At 44.6% G+C, this 12,038-nt stretch overlaps 1 protein-coding gene across 1 annotated transcript in view; it reads right to left on the bottom strand.

Moving 5' to 3' along the window:
- Positions 1 to 12,038, bottom strand: part of ITGB5 (integrin subunit beta 5) — a 120,125-nt gene that overhangs the window by 81,498 nt on the left and 26,589 nt on the right. Inside the window, exon 4 of the mRNA XM_033129388.1 lies at positions 6,810 to 7,059. Coding sequence (XP_032985279.1) covers positions 6,810 to 7,059 — 250 coding nt within the window. The remainder of the gene's footprint in view (positions 1 to 6,809; positions 7,060 to 12,038) is intronic.

Consider the following 12,038-nt stretch of genomic DNA (forward strand, 5'->3'; position numbering starts at 1 on the left):
AATGAAATAGGAAGCGAGGCCTCACACTGTTTTCACAAATGGGTTCACTAGGTAAACGGGAGAGGGAAGAGGATCCTGGCCAGAGATGAGCCCCATGGCAGTAGGGAGCATAGAGAGCCCCAAGATGAGGGAAGGCCAGTGGAGCTGCAGTGCAGGGAGTAAGGGCAAGAGTGGGCTACGTCCACAAGGCCAGGACGGCTGGCTGGACCAGACTGTGCAGTTCTGTGGACATGTTCAGGAAGCCTCTATCAGAACGGAAGACGAAAAACAAACACTAACAGAGAGGCCTGCTGGGAAGGCTTTATCATCCAAAGAAGCCATATGCATGGGGAAGGCAAACACGTTTAGCAACTACTAGGGGATCCTGCCTAACTGCCGGCCAAGAAAGTGAGCTTCCAGGGCAGGTCTGGACAGGCTCCCCTCCTCCTCACAAGAGGCAATCTCTGGCTTTCTAAGAAGCCATTTCATTCTTTGGGACCAACAGTGCCTGCTCCATCCACCACAGTCATTCGTCACAAGCTGGCTCTGGATAGTCAGCTCTGCGGCCACAACGGCCATCGTTGTCTCCAGACGGGCAGCAGCTAGAGGCTTTCCCCACTTGCCTTTCCTTTGTTTCACTCCCTCCTCCTGCTCCCAAATCTTCACCTGCAGCTTGTGCTTGCACAGGTCAGATTCCTATAACTCATGCTTTGGGCCACCCAAACTTTTCATCCCTGTCTCATTTTGTCATAGAGAGAAGGGTCATGGAACTTACATTCCCAGCTGGAAGAAAGAACTGAGCTGAGGTCCCATTTGGGGTTATTTGCCAGGAGGAAGTAAATACACACCAACTCTCACTTCCCTCTCGTTCTTCCTCTAAGCTACACCCTTCTGGGTCATTCTGGTCCATGATTTAGGATTTCAGGTGTGTGTTAATTGTCATGGTTGATCAGGCTGGTTGAGGGAAGGTTGGAACAGAATAACAATTGTTCAATGAGAAAACCCGAAAAGCTGTGAAAAGCTCAGCTAAATCAGCTCAGCATTTTTCACCTCTTCCCTTACGTTCCTGCAAACAGCAATAAGCACAGTTGACCCTTGAATAATGCAGGGGTTAAGGGTGCTATATATAACTTCTGACTCCCCAAAAACTTCACTAATAAGGGCCTATTGTTTGTTGACCAGAAGCCTCACTGATAACATAAACGGTTGGTTAACACATATTTTGTATGTTATAGGTATTACATACTGTGTCCTTACAATAAAGTAAGCTAGAGAAAAGAAAACGTTATTGAGAAAATCCTAAGGAAGGAGAAATACATTTACAGTACTGTACGTATTTATCGAAAACAATCCATGTATAAGTGGACCTGCTCAGTTCAAACCTGTATTGTTCAAGGGTCAACGGTAGATGATTTTCTACTGTGGAGAATTACTATTAAGTAATTAGGAATTAGAAAATGTGTTTGCCAAAGAGAAGCCTTCGTTGAAGAGAATTCACTAGAAGCAAATTAGTGGCACCACATAGAGGAAAACAACTTCGTCACCCGGACCCTGTTGAATGTCTCCACAGTCACTGAAATATGATGTCATGTGACATTTAATTTAACCCCTGGAATAACTGCCTGAGTGACCTGAGGATTGGGGTACTTGGCGGGGAGGGTCTCATGCCAGGAACCCCTCCCACCTCCACCCTGTGTCTGTGCTATAGGGCCCCAGTTTAGGGCCACACAAGCAGGGACTAAATTAAGAATTATGAACCAATAGGATAAATATATATATATATATATATATATATATATATATATATATATATATATATGCTCAAAGAGCCTGGGGGAGCATGGGTATATAAAAAGTCAATCCAATTGAAGACATTAGATCTAGGCAAATCCAGAAAACAATCTAATGCTTCAGAAGACTATTATGGATCAAGCTGACAAGGAAAGAACTCCCCTCTTACTCTAATCATATAGAACTGCTGGATAAAGTAGAATTTTTAACAAATGTTAATATGTAGTCAAGACTGGAAGCCTGGCGGGGAAATTCCAGGTGCCAGAAATGAAGAAGAAAACATCAAATGAATGAATGAATGTAAGAGACAAGGTGGGAAGCGAGCAGGAGCTCACGGCAGAGAGCTCCCCCTGTGTCAGGACCTGACAGAGGTCCTAAGCGCTGGGGACAGGATTCTGACAAGGTCAATGAGCCTCAGGCCCCGCAAGGCCCAGCACCAGAGTGCAGCTCTCTGCATGAATCAGGGCACTACGAAGAGCTGCCCTGTCGCTAACATCAAAAACGGAAAAATTCCAGCCACTGCCCTGGGAAAGAGGGAAGATCCACTGAGAGCCAAGAGTGAGATGAATCACCCATAACAACTGCAGCTCCAGGCCTGAGCAAAGTCATAATTCACTACTTTTATGGCAAAGGAACCCCCAGCTGAGAAATGAACAGGAAAACTAGTCCCAGTGACACCTGGAGGATCCTGGCTGCCGCAAATATAAAACCACCCTGCAGGGAGGCCGACACACCTGGGGTACAGCAACCCTCTGATGAAGAGGAGCTAATGAAAAAGTTATAAAGCCCCGGAGAAACAAACCACCACGAAAGAATGGCAGCAAATTCAACACACTGAAGGGTCTGCAGTTCAAGAAGTAGAGATAATCGAATCAGGTGGAGTACTTTAAAGCAAGGATATTTAAAATATTCAAGGAGAGGAAGAGATAATACCAAAGACCAGAACAGGATATTATTAGGGGGGAAGAAACCAATCAGGAGGCTGTGAAAAAAATAGTATGAAAAACAGAAGTCTGAAAAAAGAACCAAATAAAAAATACAGTCCCTGAAATTCAAAAATGAAACTTCAGTGTATGGATTAAAACAACGGAAGAACAAAATGGTAAACTGGAAGAAATTTCTTATTGTGCAGCTTAAGGAAAGAAAGTGGTAGAAATTATGGGAGAAAAATTTAAAAACATGAAGTTTAAAATGAGCCACACCTAGTAGTGTTAGAAAATGGAAGAGAATAGGAGAGAGGAATCAGAGACAATGTCTGAGAATTTTCAAGATAAGGATGCATTCTCCGACGAAACAAAACAAGCAAACCAAGTATTTCCACTTCTGTGTGTGTGCTGAGAACATTTAAGATCTATGACTCTCCTAACAACTGTCAAATACACAAGTACACACGTATGTATTTCTACTATCATTAACTAGCGTCACCACGCTGTACATTAGATCCCCAGAAAGCATTCATCTGATAACCAGAAGTTGGTACCCTTTGACTAACATCTCCCCATTTCCCCTACCCCCCACCTCTCAGCCCCAGGCAACCAGCAGTCTACTCTCTGATTCTATGAGTTCACGTATGGATGAGATATGACACGTATTTCAACAAGAGCCCAATACCTCTAACAAAAGACAAAGTGTTTACAACTAGAAGTAATGGGCCAGATGAATCCTCCAAGTCCTGTATCAGTGGACACCATGTGACTCTTCCCGGTGACACCACTCCCATTACTCAGAACAGCAATTAAACAATTCTTTAATCTTATGATTAAATTACTTGACATCTTTTTCTCCTGCGGCAGCCCTGGTACTACTTGCTTCAGTTCTGGCATTTCTGGCGCACTCTAAGATGGGAAGGGATGAGTCCAGGAGCTTGATTCCTTGACAGAAACATCTGGAGCAGAAGGAGGAGGGACTAACCTCACGAAAGCCCCATGAAAAACTGGCTCTTTTCTGAGATGTCCTGCAGAGGTGATTAAGTCACTTCTCCTGACTCCCCCAACCCCTCCAAAACTTCCTGGGAGCTGCTTCTACTGCTCCCACCACCACAGCTAAGAAAAACCTAACTGAAGGTGCCACTGCAGCTTGAAAAGAACCCTATGATTTTCCTCTCCACAGTGCTAAAGGGAAAGAATAGACTAGGATCACAGACAACGTCTACCAGCCAGGCATGGAACGTAAACCAGTGAAGCAGGCCAGCTGGGAGGCAAGAGGGAGTGGTAGGGACTGCGGCAGCCAAACGACATGTGGAATAAGCCCAGCTTTACCAGACCTTCCAGTTTGTTCAAGAAAACCTAGGAATCCTGGTTATCCTAGGTTAAATCTTCTATTTTTAAAATGTTGGTAACTAATTTACAGTGTCATCAAAACTCAGAAAGGCAGACAAAGCACAGGTACAGGCAGGATCAGGCACAGGAACAGCCAGATTGCATCCCCCCAGCTTGCTCTGTCCTCCCCCAGGAGCACTGGGGCCTCTCTGAGGACACCCAGGACACCACACCTATTCTGCCGCCTATAGGTTAGATATAAATCTCAGCCTGCTCACGGAGCCAAAAAGTGACTCCCCATGTGTTGCCCAGTTCAGAGAAGAGAGATTTGCATAACTGAGATGTGATGTTTCCTTCAAAACTCCAATTCTGCCCTGAGTTTCCTGCCTTACAAGCAGCTTTTCAGGGTGCCTTGTACTCACAGTCAAGACTTTTACTGTCTGCAATTGGTTCTGCCTTCCAGGGCTTAGAGAAGAAGCTCTGAATAAGTCGTGTGTTATAACCTGAATTCAAATGCTGAGTGCCCACAGTCAGTCTTTCATCCTCTGCCAGCTTCCAATCTAGCATCTCACAGTTAGTAAATGGTCCACAGAAGAATGAAAGTGGAGAAACAACTTGTCTGTCTGGAGACAGGGCCCAATCAGAGGGCAGAAATTAAAAGAAGCAGATAAAATCACTACTCTGGATGAATTGAAAAAAGTTGGTGAAGACGCTGGTGCTCCTGGTAAGTAGAAGAGTGCCAATAATTAGACATTTGGCACTGGGACTCCGCTGAAAAGGGCCTTGGAGAGAGGACCAAGGTAATATTGCCAGCCACCACCTGTGGCCAGAAGGACGCTAAACCAGCAAACGATGACACCTACCGCTTCTTCATGGTGAAGAAACTTAAAATCTCATTTGTATTTAAAACTTTTTCTTATCTTATTGGTTTTTCCATCATGTCGGTTCCCAACCCCTGGGGAAGATCTAAATTAGCTTCTAGGAGAGTATACAGAAGGATCAGGAAGGTTTCAGAAGAACATATACCACCAGCATAAACACCACGTCACCCCAACCACCCAGCCCAACCCAAGCTGGGAGTTGCTGAGGCTGCCGAAGATGAGTTCAAGGACTAGACAGAGACTCAATGGCTTAAGAACAGCTCTCATCCCCTAGGGACAACCAAGGAGACCAAGAATCAAAAGTGACTTCACAAGATGAAAGGCGCCTGGATCCCTGAGTCACCACTAGAAGGAGAGCTGCCATAGAAAGCAGCTCAACCCTCATCAGATTTTGTAAAAGCGATAAATAAACTTTCATTGTGTTGAGCCACTGAGATCGGGGGATTGTTTGTTACTGCAGCATAGCCTAACATGACCCTTAGACAAGTGCCTAGAGGGCCGGGTGGTTTTGGAATGGGTATTATTACTCAGACTCAGGTAAAGTGCGCTTGCTGTAGTGTGATTTGGACTGGGGAAAACAAGCACTATATTAATGGAGAGGTAGATTCCAGAAGTAGTTTGTCTTGATTCATATCCCAAGTCTACATCTTACAATTTGTGTAATATTGGGTAAGTTATTTATTCTCTTTAAACCTCAGTTTCCTCATCTTTAAAATATGGTTCACATCTACCTTAGAGACCTCAAAAGATGCCTATGAGATTTAAAAGAGATAATCCACGTAAAGTATTCAGTATGGTGTTTGACACTTGGTAAGAACTTCAGTCTTAGCTATTGTATAATCTCAACATGTAAAGGAAAACTGGAAAGACTAGAAGGGAAACAAACCAACCTCATAGAGGTTGTGTTAAGGGATTGGAGGATGTGACTCTCCATCTCCCATACACAAATACCATGGCAGAGACTTGTTCACTCAGCCCATTTCCTCTTATTCCGGGGCACAGCTAAAGAGGTTTCCAGCCTCCTTGCTAGAACACAGTTCTTTAGATTAAAACGCAGGAGAAGAGGCAAAGACCACTCAGTCCTGTCCATAAGATCCCCCTATGCAATTGGTTCTGCCTTCCAGGGCTTAGAGAAGAAGCTCTGAATAAGTCGTGTGTTATAACCTGAATTCAAACCCTCCAGGCATGATGACCTGAGAAGCCACATGTGGAAGATGGTGAAGCACAGAAGGGATGGAGCCTGGATCCCTGAGTCCCTGCTTGGAGGAGAGGTGTCCACTGGTCAGAGACCCATGTGCGCTTAGGTGAGCAAGAAATAAACTTCCATCAAGTTTAAGACATTACACACTTTTGGATGTGTTTGTTGCAGCAGTTAGAAACTCCTATTTGCTAATAATTTGTCAAATATTTTCTAATTCAGGCACTTGACTTACGTTGGGGAAAAAATATCATACCTTTAAAGCACAGGGTTTTCATTTTGTTTTGTGGAGATAAGTTATAGTTATTTATAACAGGGACAGACTTTGAATTCACTTATCCCAAGCATGTCAGTCACTCCAAACAAGAGGAACATTTAAGTTGTTCTGCCTGCTCCCTCATTGGTCACCTGTGTCCAAAACTTCCTGAAAATATTCTCTAAAATCTATTAATGTAGCAAACAGTTCTGTATCAGGCAGGCAGGAAAACAAATGAGTTATGATCCTTACATCTTTAGGCAACCTGACAGTTCATGCATAGGGGGAGGGCAGAACTGGGTCATCGTTAATCAAATTAAACACCTAAGCCTGGTTCTCCCTCCTAAACATGCCCCACCCCCCCAGTCCTTTCTTTGGGCTAAGTTCTCCAGCTACTCCATTCCCCCATCCTTAAATACCCAACAGAAGGACAGCCGGTCACTTACCCAATGCATGGATTGGTCTGGTACCTCGGCGCTGTGTAGGAGAAAGGAGAGATGTCCTTGTCCACAAAAGACCCGAACCCCAACCGGAAGTTGCTGGTGAGCTTCCTCATCTCCTCGGCAAGCTTGGTGCCCAGGTTCCGGATGTTGTCCAAGTCATCCTTCATGGACAGGGAGAGGTCCATCAGGTAGTACAAGTCTACGGGATAGTCCTCCACCTGTCGGACCTGCAGCTGGAAGGTGGTCTTGTCACCTGTGCCGACAGAGAGGCCGTGCATGTCAGAGGTCACCCAACTTGCTGGGGGCTGAGGGATGGATTTTGCTTTCAAAGTTGATCCACCTCTTACTTTTCTTTAGTGATTGCGTGTCTCTCAGAAGAAATGTTTTTCTTGGAAGAAGAATGACAAAAGGGAGTATGTCTACTGAAGATGAAGCCCTAGGTTCTCTTTCCAAATACTTGGCTCAGCATTTCTAAGGAAACTCTTTAACAACCAGGCTTCCTTAGTGGTGTTCTGTTTTCTCAGCTGAAAGGACACTTGGGTAATGGGAGTACAATGAGCCAGACAAGTCCACAGACGTAATTTGGGTGAGAATAGCCCACCAACCACAAATGAACTTCAGAGAAAGGTGGGAACGTGGCCAGGAGGAGACTGGAAAGGTGTGTGTGAAATAGAAAATGGGCATGAAATTAACAAAAGAAGGGTACAGACATCAGTCAGTAAGAACTGAGGTGGGTAACAGACAGATTACAAGGCAATGGAGGGTGGGGATACAAAGACAGTTACTTAAAATACCCCAAAAGGAGATGCCTGATCACTGCACCGTACACCTGAAGCTGAAGCTGAACAATAATGAATGTCAACTACAAGTTTATGTATATATGTGTGTGTATATATATATATGTATATATATGTATATGTATGTATGTATATATGTATGTATATATATGTACATATATGTATATATGTGTATGTATACACTTACAAGAAGCGGAGTACAGCATTAGGAATAGAGACAGTGGAAATGTAATGGCTGTGTACGATGTCAGAGGGATAGTGGATGGGGGAGGGTGGTTGACACAGTGTGAGGGATATAAATGATAAATGTCTAACTATTACATTGTTTTGTGCACCTGAAACTAATAAAAAAATTAAAAAAAAAAAATACCCCGAAAGAGCTTGTGCCATGTCACCTATTTCTATTTCCCTAGCTATTTATCAAACAATAGTATTTAGTTCTTGGACATACTTGATGTTTTGGAACATCACAGACACCAATCACTATCATCAGAAATTATATGTGTAAATACAAGAAGACAGATCCCAAATTTTAGCCCCCTCCAAAGGGGAAAAAAAGAAAGCAAGAAAAAACACTACTGGATTTGTCTACCAGCTACAAGAAAAAGAAAATAATTTTTGGTTCTATGATAAGATAGCTAACAGACAGAGAAAAGGGGAATTAATTCAGAGGAAAGAACAAAGTAAAAAGCCAATGTCTGGAAGGTGTGGCCTCTACAATCTAACCTTCAGGGTGTATAGAAAGGTCCAAGTCAATGCAATATCAGAAGGACTCATGCCAGGATAACAATTCTACATCATTTCATAATCTCTAAAAACACATTGTTTAGAACCAACGTCAAGAAGCAAAACCATACCAGGTAATTCTATCTGCCCTTGGGCTGATTAGCCTTTCAGAGGCACCAAGAGATATCCTTGAACTCTTTGGATAGAAGAACCGTCCACACACACTTGAAATTCGGATGTACTCTGTGTGTTCAGAGGTACAATAGTGAAGGTGGCCTCACTCCCACCCAAGGGGTCCACACCTGATATGCCAGCATCATGCCTCAGAGATACCAATATTTTACCTCTAGCTGACAATCAGCAAGCTGGAGCCTTCTTGAACTTGCAGGACAGGGAACCCAATCCTTCGTGCTCCCTCTCCTCCTCCCACCCCAGACAAGATGTATTTCATTAACTAGACCATGAAGAATCAAATGGCCAAAAGATTTCAGTCCAAGTTCCAGTTCTGTCCCTTGACTAGGGGTGCCACCTGAGGCTCCGTCTCCTTAAATATAAAATAAAGAGTAACAGCAAAGCACTGATTAAGGCTACAAAGCACTCATGTGGGAGAGCCTGCACAAATGAAGTGCGATTATTTTAATTACTATTTGTAGCCTGAGTGACAGCACTGCACGGGCTTGCCCTGACTTATCTTTGTGTGTACTGTTCCAGCTGTCTCAAGATTGATGTAGTTTGGGTTACCTGTTGGTATGAGCCTATTTTTAAAAACCATCAGACTGTGGCTCAAATGGAGGAATGTTTGAGCTTTCTTCCAGAATGAATTCTGAACTGCCGCAATCACTGCCTGTCTCTGGTTCCCATCAGACACTACAGGTCACTGCATAGGATCCCTCCCAGCCTTGTATGCTACATCACAGTGGGGGAAGAGTGAGGGGGGGAAACTTGGGGGGCGTGGAGACCCTCCTTTGCACGGGCAGAACACAGACCCCCAATGGCTATAGCCTGCAATCATGTCCCCTCTGTCCAATCCCATGACCTTTTGGCAGGGTCTCTGCATTTTCTGTCACCTGTGTCCTTCCCCCAGAAGTACCAAGCTACACGCTCTTTAATCTAGATCCACTTTCACCTCTTTGTGGATTATGAGTAATTAGCAGATGAGCACTGTAGGACCAGGAAACAGAAAAAGGGCTTGGATCCAGGGAGCCACCCACAGGAGGAAAGAGGAAGGGGGAACTGGGTTGGAATCCAGGTCTTGTCACCAAGGACTCAGCATGCATGCTGCTCAGTTTCTGGATCAGTAAAATGGGGAGGACGTTATTTTTTGGGGGGATTAGAGGAGACAATGTATATAAACACCCTACAAATGCTTCTACACAAGGAAAACTTAGCCTTAGTTTCCCCAAAAGTCAAAGCAATTTCCTGTGGGGATAAAAACAGAGAGAAAACCTGACCAGAAATGTGAGGGTGAAAGGCTACAGCCTTGGCCATTAAATTTAATGCCCGATTTTCCAGGCATGAAGGCAAAGAGGGAAACAAGATGTGATACATAGGTCTCTTTGCACACTAAGAGGGCCTTTATGCTGAAGTAAGAAATCTCTTGGCATTAAATTCTAAGAGAAATGGATCACCAAGACAGCATATGCACGCACACGATTGGAAGTCTGCGAGTGTTCAACAGAAATATGTCTCCACTTCTCCAGAAAAGGAAGAGTATAAGATAGAGAGTAATAGCCTCAATGTTCAGAATGAGGGTTTATTGCTACCTCAACTTTGTCTGAGTTTAAAAGCTACAAACTCCTCAGTGGGCCTTGGCAATCGTGGAATGCTCTTGTCAGCAGATCCTGGAGGGACTGACATTCCTGGACTAATTCTCCGTGTGGGAGTTAAGCTACAGGGCACCAACTCCCCAACAAGGGTGGCCTCCAAGGTCAGCAGGCTGAAGGTGAAGCCATCGCTGCATGTGAGGCGCACTCGCTGCTTAGAGAAGCTCTGGGGCACATTTTCCATCTTTGGGGGCCCACTTGGAACCATGTAAGCTTAGCTACAGCGCGATAATAAAACATCCAGCCACCCAGTCCTGCACCACCTGAGACTTTAAAGTAGTCGCCACCTCCCCTGTGTCCAGCAGGGTGCAAAGCCCTTCTCGCCTTCACTGTGGGTGCCACGGGGCCACCATCCCGGCACACATGCCCCCCTCCTCCCTCTCCACATAGGACCCCTACAAGTTCGTCTGCCCCTGTGGCTACACCCCTTCTCTCTGGGGCCAGTCCACAAAATCAGGACCAGCAGCAGGATCAGAGAAGGAGGATAAAGCAAACACAAAAGTAAAGCGGATCACCTCACACCGGTGAGGATGAAGCCACTCCTGCTAACAGCCCCCTCTCACGTCCTTCTGGTTTTTCCTGTTTCCAAAGGACCCAGCTTCAGCTGTATTTTGCACAGAATTCCTGTCATTGCTCAGTTCATTTGTGGAGGTTCTCCCACCATAATCAAGTATCAACTAGCATTCTACCTGAAATGGATTTTTTTTTTTTAAAAAGCTTTCTTCTCTCTGCCCTCCCTTCAATAAACAGTGAAAAGTTAGCTTTTCCTTAGGGGTATATATCAGAGGACAAACATTTCTGGAGAGTGAAGGTAGAGAATTCCAGCAAGAACTTCTAGTTTTTTTTTAAGAATGATTTTTGTTCAAATGTACTTCAACAGATACAGATTCTCGCCATGCCCCCCAAAAATGTAATCAGTTTTTGATTTCCCAGAATTACCTTTCCGGGTTAGAAATTAAAAGAAAGAAGGGACACAGAAAAAGTACCTATATAACAACAGGACTACAGCTGAACAGGGAATTGGGCCCTAGTGCACACCTCAGAAGAGTATCATCTTGCTCTTCTGGTCACTGCAGCAGAAGGTAATGGTACCCCAGAATTAAATCCAGACCCAAACTGAAGAATCATCTCTCTGGTCGAGAACAAGGCCACTGTGCTGCATCACGCCCCACTCCCCACCTCAGAGTTCTGCCTCTTGACAGATGGAACCATGGTTGGCCTTCAGTGCCTGCTCCAAGCATTAGAGCTCAGAATTTCTAGTTTCCTTGAAAATAACCCTGTTCTAGACAGTTTGGGCTGCTGTAACAAGTACCATAAACTGGGTAGCTTATAAACAACAGAAATGATTTCTCATAGTTACGAAGGCTGGAATTCCAAGGTCAGGGTGCCAGTATGGTGGGGTTCTGGTGAGGACCCTCTTCCGGGATGCAGAATGTAGACTTCTTGCTGTGTCCTCACATGACAGAAAGGGTGAGAGAGCTCTCCAGGGTCTGTTTTTAAATTACAGCACTAACCTCATCCATCAGGGCTCCAGCCTCATGACCTAATCACATCTCAAAGGCCCCACCTCCTACTCCCATCACATTGGGGGTTAGGGTTTCGACTAATGAATGTTGGGGAACACAAACATTCCGTCTACAGCAAACCTCTTATCCACCCATCATCAAGCGCATGCATTGGCAGTCTGGGTGGCAGAAGCAACTCCTCAGTCAGGTAACTGGCACCTCCAAAGCATCATAAATAGGGGCTGGCAGGAAACCCGTACCAAAAGCAACCTATAGTTTAGTTAATGGTATGATACTGGAGTCATATGATTCCTGGCTTTGATAATATGATCCGGGGTTATGTAACATGTTATTGTTGGGAAAAGCTGAGAAGGGTACACA

The sequence above is a fragment of the Rhinolophus ferrumequinum genome, chromosome 2 (assembly GCF_004115265.2).
Source record: "Rhinolophus ferrumequinum isolate MPI-CBG mRhiFer1 chromosome 2, mRhiFer1_v1.p, whole genome shotgun sequence".
NCBI classification, from domain to species: domain Eukaryota; kingdom Metazoa; phylum Chordata; class Mammalia; order Chiroptera; family Rhinolophidae; genus Rhinolophus; species Rhinolophus ferrumequinum.